General features: G+C 31.6%; 3 protein-coding genes across 5 annotated transcripts; all 3 read left to right on the top strand.

The window, feature by feature from the left end:
- Positions 1-3,873: 3,873 nt before the first annotated feature.
- LOC112998113 (F-box/LRR-repeat protein At4g14096) lies at positions 3,874-6,302 on the top strand. 2 transcript variants are annotated; one of them, XR_005886743.1, is made up of 4 exons: positions 3,874-3,968; positions 4,349-5,318; positions 5,422-5,582; positions 5,669-6,302. XR_005886743.1 is itself a non-coding variant. In XM_041005956.1 (3 exons), the coding sequence occupies exons 1-2, from the start codon at positions 4,848-4,850 to the stop codon at positions 5,509-5,511; spliced, it is 561 nt and encodes a 186-aa protein (XP_040861890.1). In that variant the 5' UTR covers positions 3,883-4,847; the 3' UTR covers positions 5,512-5,582; positions 5,669-6,302. The 2 variants fall into 2 exon arrangements, 1 of the variants encoding a protein (XP_040861890.1); XM_041005956.1 differs by having other exon boundaries at positions 3,883-5,318.
- Positions 6,303-9,380: 3,078 nt separating this feature from the next.
- On the top strand, positions 9,381-10,897 carry LOC100306063 (uncharacterized). The gene is given in 2 exon segments (NM_001250032.2): positions 9,381-9,550; positions 10,231-10,897. Coding segments are annotated over 2 exon segments (597 nt in total). The 5' UTR covers positions 9,381-9,459; the 3' UTR covers positions 10,737-10,897.
- Positions 10,898-12,321: 1,424 nt separating this feature from the next.
- LOC100786810 (mitogen-activated protein kinase kinase kinase NPK1) lies at positions 12,322-21,191 on the top strand. 2 transcript variants are annotated; one of them, XM_003535613.4, is made up of 17 exons: positions 12,323-12,707; positions 12,800-12,841; positions 13,099-13,164; positions 13,259-13,369; positions 13,469-13,549; positions 13,638-13,715; positions 13,809-13,891; positions 16,491-16,575; positions 16,710-16,810; positions 16,979-17,018; positions 17,919-17,978; positions 18,069-18,115; positions 18,194-18,401; positions 18,500-18,667; positions 18,824-19,158; positions 19,246-19,313; positions 20,889-21,191. In XM_003535613.4, exons 1-17 carry the CDS (start codon positions 12,471-12,473, stop codon positions 20,951-20,953), a joined length of 1,875 nt encoding a protein of 624 aa, XP_003535661.1. In that variant the 5' UTR covers positions 12,323-12,470; the 3' UTR covers positions 20,954-21,191. The 2 variants fall into 2 exon arrangements, with proteins under 2 accessions (XP_040861887.1, XP_003535661.1); XM_041005953.1 differs by lacking the exon at positions 20,889-21,191 and having other exon boundaries at positions 12,322-12,707; positions 18,824-19,153; positions 19,246-19,274.
- Positions 21,192-21,550: the final 359 nt, after the last annotated feature.

Genomic DNA, 21,550 nt, shown 5'->3' with positions numbered 1-21,550 from the left:
ACGAGAGTGATAAGGGTTCTTAGAGCATTTCTAAAAAAATTAACACCGAGTAACGATAATAAATCCTAGGAAGATGAGTGTAATTTGTTCATAATTTTTTTAGTAATATGTTTGTCCTTTTTGTCATTTTTAATCCAAACAACATTAAACTCGTGTCATCGACAAGCCAATTATGACTCATCCATTATGGAATGCAACGATGGTAACATTTTCATGTCGATCATGCTGGCAAGGTTCACCCTAATTGACATCAAAGGGATTAAATTTCTTTGACGTAAATATCATTGATCATTGCAATCTCTTTGTGATTGTGAAACCCCATGATGGAATTGGTGCCAAGAATTGCACTCTCACGAGAGTCAGAGGAATCATAGTTACCGGTGACACAAATTTACGTTATTTGGATTAAATTAAAATTAGTAAAAGAACAAACGTGTTACTAAAAAAAAATTTATGAAATCATTTATTATAACTTTTAAAATATAGAGACCAATTTAAAATCAGAAAAATAAGTTAAGGACCAAACATATTATGTTTTAACCAAAGAAAAGTAAAACATTGAATTTGAGCGCTTTGCGCTTAGAAGTGAAATATTTTGCAGTTTTGGTTAAGTTTTGGCATTTTTCTTTATTCTTCTTTCTTGGAGGAGCTAGAAATCATTCTAAACTCTGTAAAGAAATCATTCTGGACATAAAATTATGTAAAAATAATAATTTTTTATTTATGTAAAAGTGAATCAATTTATCATATATCATAATTTATAATTTTGATGATAATGTAAAATTATGTTATACTACTAATACATCATCTTCTAATTATTTGTTAGTAATATATTCTCTTTTTTTCTTTTAATTAAGAATATTCTAATATAAAAAATAATCAATACAAGAATATTATAGATCATATAAAAAGGAATAAATATTATTTAAAACTTAAGATTTATAGATAAAAATGAAAGGAGTATTTAATGTGCCTCACTTTGATTTTATAGTTTTAAAAAAATTAACGGGCATTAATTAAAAATCTTGTAATTTCAAATAAATTCTTAAAGTATTTTTTTGTTGTTGTATAATTAATAGTCACACTTAAATTATAACTTTTTTTTAGAAGAGGAAAAGAAAGGAAAGGAACTTAAATTGTAACTTATAAGTTCATACATACTGCCTAAACTTCCTACTAAATCGTATTGATAATAAGGTAGCTTGTTGATAATAGTATAGAGCTCCGACTATGATTAACCTTTATGAAATTATGTTTATTACATTATTGTCAAAAATTGATGTATTAGCTAAAATTTATGTAATATTAAAAAGTAAAAATATAATTAATTAAACAACATTGAATGAAAAATGATAGTTGTGGGTATATATATTGCCATGATCTACTTTTACCTACAGACACATTGAATTAGCTAGACACGTTAAATTACAATTTATGCTATGGTGACATGTAAAATCCTAAAGTTACAATCAAAGACTATAGTGACAGTCAAATAAGCATTGTTATATGCCTCTCACAAAGGACGGGCTAAATGTCTAATTAATATATACTTACGGATTTTTATCTTTTAGTGACACTGCAAGTCAAATTTCTTGTAGTGTATAATTTTGTAATACTTGTACAAATAACAACTTCAATACATATATTGTTGTATACTTATGTTTCCATATTTTTATTTTATATTGATCATGAAAAAACAATGAATACAAAGTCATTTATGTAAGTACCCGTGTGTTAATTTTTGAGGTTAGGATAATACTGTGTTTATTATCCATTTTTATCCCTGTTTTTAATTATTGTATTTAATGATTTTGAATTAATGTTGTCATACAGACATACAGTTTATAAAATTCTTATACTTTGACTTATCTCTACCAATTATGAACTTTTTTTTGGAAATTATCGATTAAAAAAAAATATGTATTGGTTTGAGGTAGCTTTTGTCATGTGACAAACTATCTCATTATTTCATTAATTAATTTTTTTACGTCCATGTTATAATGTTTTTTCTCTGCATAGATGAAACACCAGATTCTTTTTTTAAAAGAAAAACTACCGTATCAAGTTAAAAAAAAGTCTCAAATAAGTGACTTTTTTGGTGTTTTGAGAAAGTTGGAGATTACTGGTTTCTAGAATGACTTACAGTAGCATTTTCGGATTACCAGTGTGAAGCTTCCAAAAATTACTTTTGAAGCAAAAAATACACATACTATCCTTTTGCAAAAGTATATTCAGTGGGTCTGGAGGGTAACCCAAACGAATTAACGAAGGTTTATTTTGTTGGGAACAAGAATGCCAAGCACCAAGTCTTCTGCTGAAGCTACTATTAAATAAAAATAGCAAGTTAACCGGTACCCATAGTTTATTTTTGGTTAAGAAAGTAAACAAAAAAATTATTAATATACGTAAAATTGTATTGTTTGTCATTTTTTTTAATATTTTTTTATAATATTTACAATAAATATATTCTTTTTTAATTCTTTAATTAATACTGTAATGAGAAACTAGTGTGACTGAAGCCTTGAAGGTTTCTTCTTTACTACAATCCAATGTCACTCTTATGTAGGGGTGACTACGAAGCAATTTTCCCCCAAAAGTAATTTTTTTTACTTGATCATATTAAATAATTATATTATTTTTATCCTTATAAAAAATAAGAGTTGTCCCATAAAATGATTTTTTTTTTATGAAAAGAAGGTAAAAAAGTTAAAGATAAAAAAAATTGATATTAATTTGACCCATTTTATCCCATCAAACTTGTAAAAACTTAAGTATTTTTATTTTTTACCATAAAATTATTTATTTTATAAAAGTTTATAATATTTTTCATCTGTAAAAATAACATACACATTTATGTGACTCACTAAAAATAATTCTGAATCCATCATTGCTCTCATATCTCATCTCATTAACTTGGCAGTCACTTTTTTTTTCTCTTTTCTTTTTGGAGTTTCACATTCCAAGAATTTCGTACAACTGAAATAAAAATAACGTAGTAGCTTTGTTTTAGATAAAAATAAAAATACATTTTTAATCATTTGTAAAGGATAGTAAATACATTTGATTCTCTATTTTTTTTAAATAAAGATTTTGGTTTAACCATCAAATTTTCAAGACATGTGAAAATTGACTGTTAATAATATGATTTAATGAGCTCTTTTTAATAATCATTAATTTTTAACTAAATTCTTATTAAATTAAGTACTCTACTAATCAAATTAATAATTAAAAATCAAAATTACAATGTCCTATCAACGATCTAGTCGTTAACATTTTTTTTATTATCCATCAATATCCTAAAATTGAGGTTGAACCAAAATAATTGATTTTAAAAAATAAAAAGATGAAATATTTCAATTTAAAAAAAAAAGAGATGAAAATTATATTTTAACCCATTTTAAATTTTTAATAACTTTTAATTAATAATAAAAATATATTTTAAAAAAATATTAACATCAACAGTGCGGTGAAATTAATCTACAGTACGTAAACAGTCTTTTTGTAATTCTTGGGACGTAAACGACATTGTTTTTAAGCGAGAATAACATGGTGTATCATGTCCCAATCCCAAGCAAAGAGTGAACTTCGTATGGAGAAGACCTGAAGCAAACTTCTACTTGCGTAGCAAGCACTCTACCACGGTATCGTCTCGCTTCATTTCTTGTTCAATGTTCATTTTCTGCCAAATATGGTGAATATAAATTTGAGTTGTGCAGAGGTCAACGTCGTTTGACAGCGTTATAGCACTAAAAGTATACTAAGTTTGGAAATATTGGCATGTAGTAAGATAAACTCTACTCTCTTTTATTTTGGGGTTTTATCTCCACTAAAAAGTTTTATGTTGTTCATATTCATGATGGGGTTTTGTATCCACATGGATTTTTGCTTGATGAAATCCTAATGTGAAATGTTAGTCTGTTGAATAGGGGTTAGGATTTGAAGTTGAGATGTTTACGTTGAATCATCAGGTTGAGATACTAGTTAATGTGATTTAAATATTTACATGTTCGGTTTTACATTGTGGTACTAATTGTGTTCAGAATTGATTTTGAGTTTAAGTAACTTTAGGTAGTTTTTGTGTTGGATCAAATGATGTTTTACTATTAACTTGCTTTTAGCATCCAAATATATGTTACTTCACTTCAAAATCGATTTTGCAAACACTCATCCAATCACACGCTTCAGAATCATGGGTATTTCAAGGAATAGTGAAAAGAATTTGATTCCAATTTTTTATCATCTGATTTAGTCCTGTCCTATTTTGGTCAAACAGAAAATAAATGAAAATAAATAAAATATTGGAATTTGTAGCATTTTGTATTCTTATGATGATGCATTTGTACATTAGGAAACCATAAAATGATGGAAGAAGGTTTGTCAACTTGCGAGGCCAAATTTCAGAAGTTGAATAATGGAGTGAATGTAGATGGACACATGGATATGATAGGCAATTTACCTGACGAAATCGTTCAACACATGCATTTTGAGTTTACTTCCTACAAAAGATGCTGTTAGAACAACTGTATTGTCTAGAAGGTGGAATTCCCAATGGATGTTTGTGAGCAATCTTGACTTCGCAGAATTTCCACCAAATATGAACTAGAAGACTGAGAAGAGGTCACTCTTCATGGATTTTGTGGATAGAGTTATTGCAATCCGTAAACCATTGGATCTAAATATTTTTGCATTGGTTTGTGAAGTATTTACTGATGCTTCCCGCTTCAATTCGTGGGTATGTGCTGCAGTAAAGCATAATGTTCAACACTTGCTTCTTGTACCAGATAAGATTCATCTAGAGCCTCTTGAATTGCCTATTTACATGTGATACACTCAGGAAGGCCTTTATAATGGCAGACATTTTGCTCAACCTTCCATCTTCCATTCACTTTTCGAATTTGAAGTTGTTGACTCTTCAGTATGTTGTTTTTCCTGGCTATGAGTCCACTCAACAACTATTTTCTGGCTTGCCTGTCCTGGAGGAGCTAACTTTGGATAGCTGCTGCTGGTTGAATTTTGAAATTGTTACCATAGCTCTTCCCATGCTTAAGAAATTGGATATCAAAGAAAATTTAGCAGACCATGATAATTGTCAGTTCTTTATTATTGCAGAGAACCTCAACTCCTTTTATTACATTGATACACTCAAAAATGACTATTGGATATATAACACCGTATCCCTTGATTGGGGATTAATGGGCTTGTGCAGCACTGATGACATTGGAGAGAGTAGCAGACTAAGAGAAGTTGCTCAAAGAGCTGGTAGGCTTAGAGGGATCTCTTGTGCGAAAGAACTATTGCTAACTCCTTATGCGTTTGAGGTATGCAACTTGTTATTAGGTGGAAATTGGCGCTAATTTTGTTTAAAATGCTGATTAATTCTGCTTGTTTCTCTTCTCTGATGGAATGTTGCTATTTTGTTAGGCTCTCGCATATTCTGAATATTTATGTGCCTGCATGCCTGTGTTATACAAAGTGACATATCTTGATTTCTTTCACCGGGAACGGCGATAAATTTTGGTTGTAGAACGCTGGCAAAGTTCCTCGAGAAATTACCATCTCTCGAATTACTAGTTTTCCAATCAGTAACTTTCCTGTAACCTTGAGTGATTGTGGTTTATTTAATCTATGTATAATACATGGCTAATTGATTCTGATTTCTGAAATGTAGGGCATCTGTTTGTCTGGGAATCATGAAGGAGGAAGTTGGATACTGGATCCTGTACCTTCTTCTTGTTTCTCAAGACATCTCAAGTTCATTAGGATGTCAATTCTGTGGAACAGATGGGGAACTGCAAGTAGTCATGAATTTGCTTAAACATGCTGAAATTTTACTACAAATGGATATAATATGTCATCATGAGAAATTTTCTGGCGGTTTGGCAAGGGAAAGGGATGTTCTTGAACAATTGCGAATGCTTCCTAGAGCCTCCACTTACTGCACAATCAATATTTCTTGAATTATTGTATGGGGGTCCTTCTGGGAAATGAGTTTTACGGTAGAAGAGATCTACCCTACCGTTTATGTTTTTTGAGGATTTAGACTTTAGTTGCTGAAAGGAGATGGAAGGTATCGAAAGTTGGTAGTTGCAACATGAATATTAAGCTAGGTTCATTACTTCTTAGTAAGTCCGCCAAAAATTTCTGCAAGCATTATACTTACTATTTTGGATCAATTATACTTGATCTGTCTATTCAGCCTTGGATATAATAGTGTAAAAATCGTGCTTGTTGGCAAGGTTTTTTGTTGTTGGCTTGGGACATGTTTTGTAACTTGTATGGATCCTCACTGGAAATTTCTAGTAAGTGAGAGATCCATGCATAGAATAGATGACTGATACACTCTCCTTCGTAACATCGGTTATATTTGTTGAATATCAAAAAATTAAGACAGGTGAAATCATACATTACTTTTCTTTTGCTTTTTATGTTTTGTGTACCTGTATATTAGAAATGCATCTCAAAATTATAGTATATTAAGAGTCATTTTTCTTTCGTAACATAGCAACAGCACCGTTCTTTTTTAAAATATTTGACAGGATATCATAATAAATTGTTTTTCAGTTTTTTTTCCTGAAATAATATCTTTTCTGTAAAACATTAGGCTGAATCTCTATTATTATAATACAAGTGCATTTGTAATCGGTTATTTATTTATTTTTTCTTTTGTTAATATTATATACATACACGCGCGTGTGTCTATATAGAATAGCAGTTTCAAAATAAACTGCAGGAGCAGGATATGTGCAGTTCTGATTCCTACTTTTAAAATTTATTAAATCAAATTTCAAAAATATCTTATTAATAAATTAAATCAAAGGACTAGATTGATACTGGTTAAGATTACAAGCCACTAAATTGGATTGGGATTTTAAAAAATTATTTTAGTATAAATAAATCTTGTGAATTTTAAAGATTATATAAAAATATTATAACTTATCAAATTTATTTATAATACTTTTGTGATTATTTAGATTTTAATAAATTTATATCATAAAAATAAAAAACATTACTTTTACGATAGTTTAGATTTTAATAGATTTATATCATAAAAACTTAAAAGATTTGAAACGACTTTATAGATTTATAAGATTTAAAATAATTTCATATGAATTTTTAAAAACACATTCAAAATTACAAGAGTTAATTAAAAAAATGATAAGAAATGATGAGGTTTGGATAAAAAAAAAGTAAAATTAATATAATTTATAATCTTTTAATATTTATATTGATTTTAGCTTCATGTCCTCCTATACTAACATTTCTTGTAATAACATTTTCTTATTTTCATTTTTTGTTTTGAATAATAGATTTAAAATTATACGTCAATTTTCTATTTTTATTTTTTAATTACTACAATTATTCTATGATAAATCTAATGATATGTTTGAATGAGATACAATAATAAACATGTAATATAAGGGAATAGTGGGATTGAAAAACTGATAACAGGATTATTAAGTTATGTGGATGATGAAATTAAGGGTGATAATGTCAAAACTATTGTGTCGTGCAAGTGATGAACGTAATCAGTATAAGTAAAACATGATTAGTCTTAACACATAATACAAATATGAATTTTATTTAGAAAATAAAGGAAAAAATACAGAGGAGAATAGTATACTTGACTTTTTATTATAAAAGAATAAAAGAAATATATATGACACACACATTTTAAAGAATATTAAAGAGAGAAGAGGGTATGTGTAATATGAAAAAAGAAAGCTAGGTAACTAATAGAAAAAGAAAGAAAAAAATTTATAGTAAAATCTCAAAGGTTTGAATGAGATTATTTGATAGATGTTTTATACTAAAAAGTTGGATGAAACTCATTAAAATTCTTCTTAAAAAGATCTATCGAAATTTATATATTTTTGAACATCAAAATATTTTCAATAAATTATAAAAAATTCTAACTGAATACCACCAGATTTTATTGTCTTGCTTAAAAATCTTAATTAAATCCCACGAAACTTATTTATATTATTTTAAAATCTTGATTGATATCATAAGATTATGTTATAAAATAAATTTGAAATCCTAATTCAATATACTCTTAAGTTAGATAATAGTCACATGACTATTTAAGAAAATGTGCATTTTTTAATCTTAACCATTTTTAACAACAAAAAATATCTTTATTTAATATAGTTTTCTCTGTAATCTATATATATATAGAGAGAGAGAGAAACATAAATATTATAATTATAATTTTCTTCACTTAAAAAAATCATTTTTAAACATTTTTTAATTTAAGTAAAATAGAACATATTGATGTAAAAAGGCAAGACTTAAGGATGTAAAAAGCGGGTGTGAATTTATTACTAAAAACTGTTGTTATTAATAAGTTATTACATTAAGTTATTGGAAAAATAGAAGAAGACAATGATTCATTACCCGTAGGAGGTTATTACATTCCGTATGCCTATTAAATAGTGTATAGAAGTTGACCCGCCATCATAAAATCAGTCCAATTTATTCGGTGCACCAAATTGGTTTAAGACATACACGTTTTTACCTTTTTCGGATAAATACTTTTTTTTTTAACTTTGCAGACAATCACCACCATGGCCATCTCATGTTATAAGTCAGACTTTTTTTTTTCTTCATTTGTAGGAATTGTAGACGAAATTTATGACACTCATGTATTATTTTTAACCAACTCAATTATTTTCTTCATTTGTAAGAAAATATAAAGTGTACTATTCAGATTCTGAAGTAGGTGGCCTAAATAATTTATTGGGTGCACCAATTTTTTTGGGAAGTTAAATAGAATAAGAGGAAAACTTTATCTTATTGTCAAAAGATAAAATCCTAAAACCAAAAAATATTCATTATTAAAAAAAAAAAGATAAAATCATTTATTTTTCTCATTAATATAATCTTCAAGAGGAAGATTAAGATGAGATACTTCAATTTCTTTTTTATAAAAGGATTCAGGTAAGACATTCTGATTTTAACTCAAATATTGATCATTGCATACCTTTGCACCTTTATCTTGATCGTAAGAGCTTAGTGTCTTTACATGGACTTTTCATTACTGTTTTTGGAAAGACTACAGAACATCGTGGGTAAGTCTTGCCAAAATCAGTTAAAAACATCAAGTTACTGTGGTTAATGTCCCATAAGAAAATTTCTTACAACTAAAGGAAATACAATATGACAAACATGGCATGCATGCGAAAAAAGGGCATACACAAATTTGAATCTGATAATGAAACGCGAGCAACCGTTTTCCTTACCGTTGCGATGTCTTCCTCAGTGTTTGTTAGCGAGCTGTCCAACTTATGCTTGAAGAAACAGTAAAGAATCATGCACAAGGAAACTTGCGTTTGCACTTTGCACCCCTCATATAGGGTCCAAAAGTGGCAACTCTTTTTGCTATAGGAGTAGTCTTCAATCTTCTTCATCTACATCTGTACTAGCTATACCGTTCCTTCTGCCACAAATTAACTGGAAAGGATGGTGCTGCCCAAGTTCTCTCCGTTCTCACGGCTTCTCCTTTCTTCCCTTGTGATTCTCTTAATAAGCTATCCAGTTAAATGTGACGATGGTCAGTACTTGCACTCTCTCTTGAATCAGTCTCTCTTGAATCAGCTAATGATCATTATCCCTTGATATTATTATTATACAGCAATTATTGTGTATTAATACTTTTCTTAGTGATTTCCTTAGTACACTAACGTAACTCTACCATTTTTAAGTTTTTTATTTTCTGGGTACACATGGTTTTGATCATTTGTCTTGTGAGTGGTGTCATTAATTTCTTGTGTTAATTTCTCAATGGCCTATGCGAGTTAGAACTGACTAGGAGACATATTGTTCTGGGATTGTCTAAAGATTGTTTGTTGAGGATCGCAATGTATTTGATTATTTGCTTTGAGTACCGAACTAGATTTTATCTTGTTCCACGTGTTTTGGAGCTAACGTTTGATAAATATTTTAAAACGGAATATAATATAACATATGCAATTTGTTTTGCATGCACCACAAACAAATATAGCATGCATGTCCAAGTAAAAGTAAAAAGAGATTTGATGATACACTCTATCAAAATTTACCATTTTATAAATCATCTATCTAATGGCTCGTTTGCTTTAAAGTTGAGTAGAATTAATTTCAAAATCTCTCATGTCAATTTTTTTCTGGCACACGTGCACATTCACTAGCATACGCATACTTATTGCAGTTGACATGTTGAGACTGCACTCTCACCTTAACATTCTCCTGCAGATGAGGAAGACAATCTTTATCAGGGTATCAACAAGTATCGAGCATCGTTAAACTTGAAAGCTCTAACAAGGAATGACAATGCAGATTGCCTTGCTGAAAAAATAGCTGACCAATTCAAGAAACAACCCTGCACAAATACCACAGGTGCTAACACTGTACCTGGCACAGAGCCTCAGTTTTCTAACTATCCAGACCTTTTATCTAAGTGTGACTTGGCTATTTCCAACACAAGGGATGGAAATGTAATGCCTGCTTGTGTTCCTGACCTGGTTCCAAGTCTTGTCCTCACTAATTTCACCAAATCTCTCTACTCTGATAGTCTCAATGACACAAAGTATACAGGAATTGGTATTGGTTCAGAAGATAACTGGATTGTTGTGGTCTTGACCACTAACACTCCTTCAGGAACCTTTGCTCCCTATAGTTCTGATGGTGCCAATTTGATTTCTAAACCTGGATTGATTTACTGCTCAGTGCTCTTCTTAGGTTACATTTTCCTGTTATGAAAAAAGGTGGTTGGCTGTTGGAATGCTTCATAGTTAAAATTTTGTTACCAATTAAATCTATAGCTTGTATCGGGGTGAGCTTAATGAAGACAACTGCTTTTCTAGTGGGAAATTGAGAGGTCCTTGTGTAACTGTGTTTTGTATTGTAATTCTACAGAATGCAAGAGACAAATAGGAGAAAGAAAGCATTATTCCTAAAAGATTGTTATCTTATTGTTGTTATTATTATCAATAATATCATTTTTGAGCTTGACTTGGCATTTACCAAATGATACAAATCACAAGTACAATTGGAGGTGCATAACATGGTGCTAACAGAAAACAGAGAAATGGGTTAGCAATTATACTTTAAGGCTAAGGTCTTACGAGAGAAAAGCATATTAGATGAGACAGATTCCATTGATCTGAATTTCCATTTTTCGTATTCCTTCTTCAGAAACACCATCTAAACTACCAGCAACACTCACTTCTTGCAACTGCCATTATTTTCCTCCATAGCAGACAGACAATTTTAGCACATTCTTTGATGAATTTTATTTTTAAAGAATATATAATAATCACACATTCAAACTGCCTTCAATTTGGGGGAATTCACAGACAGGTATCTTCCAATCACGAGGATTAGAATCCATGTGGACTTTGCAATCTTCTCCTTCACCATCAGAAGTAATGCAGAGCTGAGAACAGTTTTCAATATATGTGCCTGCAATCCTTTGAAAAATCCCAATATACCTTCTCTTTTCCAAATAGTATAGAGTGCTCCAGAGATGGTCCTCTGCGCCTTCCTCTCAGCTTCTGTACTCTTATCATCTTCTGATTCAGCAGCCTGAATCATGACCTTACACCTATCCACAATTCAAAACAACTTTGATCAGCAAGTCCACAACATAGCATAAACAAAGAAAATGCAAATGTATCACATTAGTTGATTCTCTCAAGATACTGATAGAAACTGGTTCAGAATAAGCTCACCAAGGAAGCACTGTTGTTGATGATCAGAAAGAATGCACAAATTCCCTAGATATTTGAGATATCTCGGACTCTCCCTAGCCACAATAGTAACTCACCAATTGAGTAACTCCTCTCAATCCCTCTTCTATTTTATGGACAACATGCCTTATTTCTTCAACCAGCTAACCTAGCTAACTAAATAATGTAACTAGCTAACTAACTAATGGGTTTCTATCAGATACATCTCAAGAAACCATATACCTGCAAAAATACTATAGTTATCCACTTAATACCATGCTTTTTAACAAATAAAATACTATAGTTATACTATTATTTTAAATATTATCATTTTTGTCTCTTAATTCACTTAATTATTTCTTATTAATGTTTGGAGAGAAAATAATTAAATAAAAATATGTAGAAAAATAATAATTAATGCATTTAAAAAAATCTTATAAAAAAAGAAAAATAAATTTCTGAAAAGAATTTTATAGCTAGAAAAAAATGAAATATTTGTTGTTATTATATTTATCTATTTAATACATACCATACTTTTTAACAAATAAAATAAGGGTAGAACTTTATAATAGTGGGTCATAAAGCATTTAAATTACGGACAAACCATGTGATGTGGCCACTGAAAACAAAAGTCAAAAGAAGATAACCGTTAGGATACAGTGTCCAGCGAGCGAGCGAGTATCCTTTTGAAAAACTCATCATCTCCTTCCTTCCATCAAATACTCACATGAACAATATCCCTCTCACCAAACCCTAGCCGCAAACATGCAAGACTTTTTGGGCTCCCTTCGCCGCTCCTTGGTTTTCCGACCCGGCGGTGACGATTCCCCTTTTGCCGGAATCGCCAACAAGCTCGGCTCCGCCATTCGCAAATCACGAACCGCACTCGAACCTCCTCCTCCGATACGGTGGCGCAAGGGCGAGTTGATGGGTTCGGGCGCCTTCGGTCACGTCTACATGGGAATGAACCTCGACTCCGGGGAGCTTATTGCCATCAAACAGGTCTATTTCTATTTCCATTCCATCACTTTTCTTTTTTTGCTTTAATTTTCTTCGATTGAGTTCTAATTGTTTAATTTCTGGCTTTCTGTTAGGTTTTAATTGCACCTGGTAGCGCATTCAAGGAGAATACACAGGTAAAAATGTGGTTTCGCTTCTACGTGATTAATTTTAGTACTATTATTGTGCTATAGCCTTACGTTGTTGAGTTTCGTGGAAGTGATTTTAGTGGTCATTGTGTGGAGTAAGTGATAATGCTATTAGTGCATCACTTTCCATCCTATGTGTTATGTGTAAAACAGTATTACTCTTGTTTTTGTGTAAGCTGGTTGATGTAGTTCAACGTGATGATTGACGATGTGGAAAAAAATCTCTTTCTGCCTCGTTGAGTTAGGCTAATATTCAGGAGCTCGAAGAAGAAATCAAGCTTCTCAAGAATCTTAAGCATCCAAATATTGTTGTGAGTATGGGAGTCAGAGTATTTTAATTGCTTCGTGTTTAATGATATAGTAATCCATTTCCCCCCTGTTTGCTTTGTTATTTATTTTTCATAGAGATACTTGGGAACCGCTAGAGAGGAGGATTCCTTAAATATTCTGCTGGAGTTTGTTCCTGGTGGATCTATCTCATCGCTCTTGGGGAAATTTGGATCCTTCCCTGAATCCGTAAGTGGTTGTTTCGTTTATTTAATTATTTCTTTATGAAGCACATAGAGACTTTAACGTGTTCTGATTCTTTTGTTGCTCAATGTTCATTTTTATCAGGTTATAAAAATGTATACAAAACAGCTTTTACTGGGCCTTGAATATCTTCACAGTAACGGGATTATTCACAGGGATATTAAGGTATTGTGCTTTTATTTTTACTTTTTTAAGATTTTCTGCCTTGGTATTTGTCTCTTTATCATGTTGATCAATGTGTTGCTGGATATAGGGTGCCAACATTCTAGTTGATAACAAAGGGTGCATTAAACTCGCTGACTTTGGTGCATCCAAGAAAGTTGTTGAACTGGTATGATTGATGTTATTAGTTCATTATGATCTTACAAGCTTTTTGTGTAACTTGTTTTGGGCCATGACATCTGAATTCTGTGGATTGATATAGGCTACCATCAACGGTGCAAAGTCAATGAAGGGTACACCACATTGGATGTCTCCTGAAGTTATTTTACAGACAGGACATACAATGTAAGTATGTGACTAACACTAATAAAAATTGACCATAATGGCACAATCAAGTATTTTTGGAGGTTTATTTGTCACAATAAATGTTTCTAAAAAAATATTTTTGTATGATATGGAGAGAAAGGAAAGATTTATCCGTTGCGACATGGTGATATAGGGAAATTCACATATTGTATCCATATTCATATTGTGGCCTGCACTGTTATGTCACAGCAATTGCAAACTTTTATTCATTTATCAGGAAACTAGAAAGGTTATCAAATCGAGATTTGAATGCAAACTGTCAAGCTAATTTTTGAATCACAATCTGTATCTAATCGTAAGATTTAGAGACAATGAAAAATTACTTAAAATATATCATATAGATAATGAGCTAGTTTGTTTAAACTTAAAAAAAACAGTGATTCTAAAAACAGTGGTTTTTAAAAAGTGATTTTTTAAGAAGCAAATAGGAGTTTCTGCTTAAAAAAAAAAGCAAAAAACTGTTATTTTTTTTAAAAAAAAAGTTTAGATAAACACATCAAAAAAGTAGAAAATGCTTATTTTATTAAAATGTGTTTTCTTAAAGGCTTAAACAAACGGGCCTGATATATAGCGTTTAATGTAAAAAATTTAAACTAGAAATTGACAAAAACAACTTGACTAAGTCTTATAAAACAAAATTATTAGTTATATGAGTTTGTAAAGCCTTTAATTTAGAAGAATGGAATCGAAACTATCAAATAGCTAAATAGAGTACATGCGTTGAATGATTGGGTGACAAATAAAGTAGTGGAATAATCAAATAGGATAAGTTTAGAAGTGTTTATTCAATTCCTTCACATCAATGATACGAAATTGCACAAATTCAATCATGTATTGTAAGATAAAAAGTAATTTGAGATTCATCTTATGATATGAATTGGTAGGTAGCCGAATTCTTGAGGTGTAATTGTGAATCATAATCATAAGATCTTAACAATTTTGAGTGGTTGATTAAGAGGATATATTACATTAATTTTTTGTGATATTCTTTCTTTTGTTCCTCAGTTTGTTTCCTTTTATTATTATAAGGATTAGCAACTTTTTTATTTTGGTCAATCATGATAGTTAAGCCTTCAAAATAGTAAATTCTGGAAAATGCAGCTCACTTGTAAAGCTAAGATCTCCAAAAGCTTGCTGCTTTGGGTATATCCTTGGTTTCATCCTTTCTCAATATTTATTCATCAGCAAACTTCTCCAAATCCCTTGAGTCTCAAGTGGAAATGTTTCCTACCAATAATTTTACATAATACAACTTAGCAATTTTTAGGCCGTTGGTTTGGGCTACCTGTGCTGTGAGTGTGAGGTTACAATATACTGTAAACTGTAAAAATTCACAAGGTGAAACTGTGAGGCACATTAATGGAAGTATGTAGGTGTAGAATATCCCATTTGGTTATGACTTCTTAAAGTATATGCCCTCATCATAGCCCATAACCATAAACAAACAAAATCTTTTAATACTTACCCAGAGATAAGCTTGTCATTTTTTACTTCATTGAATATTTGCTGAAACCTGTATAATCCTCCTTGTTGAGCCACAAATATATTTTCAAAAGTTTGTCTATTGTGGATTTATTTTCCTGGTTTGGTACAATCAATGAGTTCTCACAGAAGCAATGTGTGGACCACATCTGGCTTCCCTTTTCCTATTAACATAACACATGAAAGATTTTCGTTTATAGGCCTACCAAAAACATCAAATAATTTACAGATCATTTGTAATATTTGAACAATAAAATAAAAGATATAGTAGTGATATTTAAGTTACCTTTATTTACATATTAATATTAATAAGATAATGTAATTTAGAATGAACAACAAAGGCATGTTTTGAGAACTTTGATGATGTGCTATATTAAGTAGCCATATTGTTACACCTATCTTTGTTTGCATATTAATAAGACATTCGTTTATTAATTTCTAATTATCTTAACTGTGTTTATTTCGCATTACTTCTTCCTTTGAGATTTGCTATACTCTGATGTCCAACTGAACATTTCCTGTTCCAGAAGGTTGATACAGCCATACAGGCCTTAACTTGCTTCTTAATGTTCCATTCCTTCTTCACTATGAACATCCAACTCCACTCCCCACCTCTAATCACCACATAAAATTTTAAGGATCTGCATTCTGGACTAAGCTTCTATATGTAATGGTTTGAGTTTTTTAAAATTGTTTGACTCATGAAGTATTGTTTAGAAGTTTTTTTTGTTTATTTTATTTTTTTCATTTTGTTGGAAATGAATTTGAGAAAAAAATCATTTGAGTTTTAAATTAAGAGAGTCAATTATGCCTTTTTTCTTTAAGAAGCATGTGGATTTCAGCCATTCCCAAGGCATTCAAAAGGTCCGGTGAAAACCTGGTAAACAGATAAGATTCAATTTGTAATGCAGATTATGGAAGTGAGTTTCATTAAGCTTGTATAAATTATGGGAAAATCTGAACCGAGCAACAAAGGGAATAATGTTTGATAAAATCTCATAAACATGAGTACGAGCCTATTTTCTTTCATTTCGATCATTAGATTTGATTAGAGATAAGCCATTCTTGGGACAAAATCTAACTTGTGAGTTCTTAGCTCTACTGATATATGGAGTGTTGCATGCACTGTGATAGAGATGGCCACAGGAAAGCCTCCATGGAGTCAACAGTATCCCCAGGAGGTACATGAAAGCCTCACTTAACATAGTAATATAATTTTATCGTGACTTTCATCAGTTGATATCTGTGTGTGTGAGCGCACGAGCATGTAATTGGTTCTTTGGCATGTTTTCACTTAAACTTCTCTTTTTCTTAGGTGTCAGCTATTTTCTATATTGGGACAACTAAATCTCATCCACCCATACCTGAACATCTGTCTGCTGAGGCAAAGGACTTTTTGCTGAAATGCTTCCACAAGTAAATACATATAATGCTTTTACCATTTCTTTACAATGACTATTTTATTCTGACTACATTTTTTTTAAAAGGCCAGTGGTACAGTTTGACTTTTTGGTTTAGACTTGAGAGTGTTAATGAATGTGATAATTTGAGTTTAAATCACTATGCATCAATTTATGGTGACAGGGAACCAAATTTAAGGCCTTCTGCATCAGAATTGTTACAGGTATTTTGCATATTTTCCCCCTCTTTTCCCGACTTATACAATATTCAATTATGATCACATACTAACAAGATTTGTAATTGAGAGAGAACTCGTGAACTCAGAGAGAAAGTAAAGCTTTGATTAATTGATTTCGGTAAAAAATGAACTGAATGAGTGATTACATATACTTTTAGTTCAAATATATATCAAGACACCAATAACTGAGCTGCACTAGATTGAATGAAACCTGAGCTGATGATGGCACAGGAGAGCTTTGGGAACCATTGTTTCGACGCTTGTTGGAGACCATAAACAAATTGGTTGAGCTTGCAAGCTAGGTTCTCCCCCTTAGCATTCTACCCAAGAGGTAGTTCCATATGCACCTCTTCAAAGAGATCACCATTTAGAAACTCATTGATGATGTCCAGTTGCAACATGGACCAATTTTTCTGAAGAGCTGCAATGGAGAGTAAAATTTTGGCACTGGTTAACTTGGCCACTGGTGAGAAGATTTCCAAAAAGTCCAATACCTGCTTGCTGTGTGTAGCCTTTAGCTACTAAATAGGCCTTATGCCTATCAATACTTCCATCTGCCTTAAACTTAGTCCCGAGTATCCATCGATAACCTATTTTCTCCTTCATATGCTCTAATACCATATCAAGGTTTGTAATCAAGAGAAAACTCATGAATTCAGAGAGAAAGTGATGCCCTTGTTAATTGACTTCAGTAAAAATGAACTGGTTTTGATTTAAATATACATTAAGCCACCAACAACTGAAGTTAACTGAAAGGTAGAACAGTCAGTTATAGATAACAGCTAACAACTAACTGTGAAACATACATTTTAATTTGTTTGCGTTTTTAACTTAGCTTTTCCTTTGAAATTACAGTAGTGATTCTGCCTTAATTATTATCTGCAGCATTCGTTCATCACCTGTGACTATCATGGATCTCATTCAATATTACGCAGTTCAATCAGGGTTAGTGTCCACATTGCGAGTATATATGATGCAAGACATAGACCATAACTTCCCTTGCTTTTTATGAACTGTTTATTTTTCCTATGTCAGGACTCTTGCAATAAGATGGCAACCTATGGAATGAACTCTAGAAACTTGTAAGTATATCTTCTGTTGTTTGGGAAACTTCTCATGGGTATGGAGCATCAACTAGGAATACCATATTGGTTCTGCAGCTTGGATTCTGTCCAGGGATCAACTTGCACGGGCTTAAAGGATGTTTGTCAGATAGATAGCATACGGTTCTCAACTGTATATCATAAAGCGGATTCCTACCAGAGAGCAAGCAACAATGATGATGACATGTGTCAGATGGATGAAGATGATTTTTTCATTGATTCATCAGTAAAATCTAAATCTCTATTGGCTTCTGATGATATAAAGGTGCCAAGTTTGTTTTTTGTTCGTCCACTACTGTTTTGGATGTTTCATGTCATGATTTGTAATTTTTTAACACTGAGCTGATATATTTGCTGGAATAGAGTTTCAATCCTATGTGCAAACCTTTGGATGGCCGGCCTTTCAATTTTGATGAAACCCAATATTTGGAGAAAAGAAGACCAAACTTGCCATTTTCAAGTGAGCCTCTAGGAACTGAAGATGATGATGAAGTTACTGAGTCTAAAATTAGAGCCTTCCTGGATGATAAGGTTCTATTTTAATATGAGACCATATATCTGTTGACTTCAATATAGCATTATTCAATGATTGTTACCTTTTTTTTATTTTTGTTTACCTTTTTGTTTAAATCTAGCATCGTTAAAACTAAAAACATTTTTTTATTTTATTTTAATGAATTACATCAGGCCCTTGAACTGAAGAAGCTCCAAACACCTCTTTATGAAGAATTCCGTAACATATCAAATGCAGCCATTGCTCCAGCTCCCATTGAAGTTGCAAAGATTAAAGTTATGTCGGATGTCTCAAATGTAACATCATCAATAGGCAGGTCTGCTAGTCAGGCTTGGAGACGATTCTCTATGGTTGGCAGTGCTAATGTTGCAAGCCCCGGGAGTCATACGAAATACCGATCAAATCTTAGTGGTGCTCACTGTCGACCTTTGCAGGAAATTCAGCCATCTGAGCTTAATGAATCAGAGGAGACTCTTCATGATGCTGAGCTGGAATCATCTAATGTAAGGTATGTATCTGGTGCTTGATAGTGGCTGCAAATTTATTTATTCTACCAGTGTACAGAAATTGAAGACTGAAAATATTTCATTTGCAGTTCAAGCTTCTCTGAGAGGCAAAGGAAATGGAAGGAAGAATTGGTTGAAGAGCTTGACTGGAAGCGAGGCAAGTTTTCTCTTCCACAATTATAAAATGCAGTTTGCTTTTTTCTCTCTCTCTTTTTTGAAGGATGAGAAGTGATTTTTTTTCATTTAGAATATAGTCTTAGGGGTTATAGATACCAGGTCCCCATGATTATAAAATGTTTATGATATGGACATACTAAAGTCATTTTGAAAGAGTATAGATTCCTTTCCTGCTATTTGGTCAGCTACAAAATGAGCTATCAAACCATGCAATCTCTTAGCAAAGAATGGGGCAGGCATTGCCAATGTTGAACAGAACTTGGAAATGTTCATAACAAATGGACTTGGGCTTGGTCCTATGGAACTCTCATTGAGAGTTTAAGGACCTTTATCTTTTAGCCTAAAGGTAGGTCCAAACACAGTTTCAGTTTAAATTAGCTAGAGACGCCTAGAGTACAAAGTTTAGAAAATTTTGGACAATTAAACTTGATGGAAAATATTAGAGGACATAAATAGAAATATTCATGTTCGTTAGTAACCAACCCATCTGCAGGAGTGCAGGTTGCAGTTTGGAACTGATTACGTTTTAGGTTTATTAGTTCCCCTAGATGTGCATAACATCAATTGGAGGTTCTCACTTGCTCGAGCCTTCCAACTTGCTATGAGAGAACTTTTACAAATTAGATTATGCATAATCTAATTTGAACTTCTGGAGAAGCTCTTTTCATTTTCTTCTTATTTTCTTTTACTAAAAGTGTTTCCGGATAAACTTACTCAAACAGGTCCTAAATGGATCTCCAATTATTAATACAACATTTCTTCAGCATTTTTCTTTTTGTGTCTAGTTACAAGTTATTCACTTCAATTTTACACTTTTAGCTAATTCCTCCTGAAGTTTTACTTTCTTAAATTACCCATCTGAAAAGAGTTTAGCTGTAACTATTTTCATCGTGAATGGATCCCTAATTGCTAATGTTACAAATTATTCACTTCAATTTTGCACTGTTAGCAAATTACTCATAAAGTTTTACTTTTGTAAATTACCCATCTGAACTTTAAGCATTTTAGCCGTATACTATTTTCATCAATCTTTTACTTCGTTAATACCAAACATGTCATTATGTTTAGTTTTTCTTCTAACCAAATGCTTCCTTCAGTACCTTGTTTGAGTCTTGGTAATTTGCCAAAAGTTGGGAAAGAGTTTGGATGAATAAATGATAAAAGTTGACGCAAGTAAATTGCCAAAATTAAAACTTTAGCCAGGTAATTTGACAAAAAGTCTAAAGGTTAAAGCAGGTACCTTCTTTTTAATGCTAGAAAAGAATCGTCTGGGCTGATTTTCTTTCCTTAGATTTGCTAGAAAATCAAATCCAGATATTCTATTTGAAACGCAATCTGCAAGGCACATGTGTTTGTACATTAAAGTTTGCTGACATTAGGTTTTATCTTAAATTTTATCCTGGGTTAAATTAATTTTAAACTATTTCTGAATTTAAATCCTTAATTTATCCCTTTATTGTTTTTGTTTTGCTCTATATTGGCCCCTATATTTTTGTTAGTTATATGAATTTTAAAATGAGTATCTTTTTAGAAACATGACAGTAGTATGTTTCAGAGATGATGCGACAGGCCGGAATTGGAGGGAAGATAACATCACCAAAGGGGGATGGCAAATTTTAATGGAGACTGATGGATCCTTACCTTTGCTTTTCCAAGCACTGATTTATTCATCTTTGAATGTCATCAAATTAGATGTTGCAACAAAGAGTTGGAAATATTGGTTCAGAACAATGAAAAATTAGCAGTATATTGATTTCCCTCTTTGAATATTTTGTCAATTCAATGTAATATAGCGAGATATGCATATATAGTGTACTGAGTTATGTATTATGTATAAAATATATTCTTTTAATGGAAAGAAGCGAAGAAAATTGAATCCGAGTACTAAGTTGAGTATAAAATAATGTTTGTTTGCTTGCCATTATTTACTAATTTATTTTGACTGGATAAACACTTTTTAGTTTTTGAGGATCGTGATTATAAAGGTTAGTATATCAGTAATTAGTTACTATCTAACAGGTGTTAAAACAAGATAGAGATATGTTTGACTTGCAAAATAACAGAAGCTGTGGGCATTCTTTTTCTTCCCCTGTAAAATAAAAACAAGACTACCACTCTATCCTGTGTTTAAATAAATTATTACAAGATGTAATTCTTTTGGTCTTCGTCATAACCAAACCCTGTTAGCCATATAATATAATAAGGCATGTTTGAGTG

The sequence above is a fragment of the Glycine max genome, chromosome 10, assembly GCF_000004515.6.
Source record: "Glycine max cultivar Williams 82 chromosome 10, Glycine_max_v4.0, whole genome shotgun sequence".
Classification (NCBI taxonomy): Eukaryota; Viridiplantae; Streptophyta; class Magnoliopsida; order Fabales; family Fabaceae; genus Glycine; species Glycine max.
Note: the sequence above shows the minus strand (reverse complement) of the source record. Positions and strands in the feature narration are given on the sequence as shown.

What these genes read in the sequence shown, in the direction of transcription:
- LOC112998113 (XM_041005956.1), top strand. Translation starts at nt 4,848, where the DNA reads ATGGCAGACATTTTGCTCAACCTTCCATCTTCCATTCACTTTTCGAAT. An exon ending in TAACTCCTTATGCGTTTGAG is followed by an intron (nt 5,319 to 5,421) that starts GTATGCAACTTG and finishes CTATTTTGTTAG; the next exon opens with GCTCTCGCATATTCTGAATA.
- LOC100786810 (XM_003535613.4), top strand. Translation starts at nt 12,471, where the DNA reads ATGCAAGACTTTTTGGGCTCCCTTCGCCGCTCCTTGGTTTTCCGACCC. An exon ending in TTAAGCATCCAAATATTGTT is followed by an intron (nt 13,165 to 13,258) that starts GTGAGTATGGGA and finishes TATTTTTCATAG; the next exon opens with AGATACTTGGGAACCGCTAG. An exon ending in GAGCCTTCCTGGATGATAAG is followed by an intron (nt 18,668 to 18,823) that starts GTTCTATTTTAA and finishes GAATTACATCAG; the next exon opens with GCCCTTGAACTGAAGAAGCT.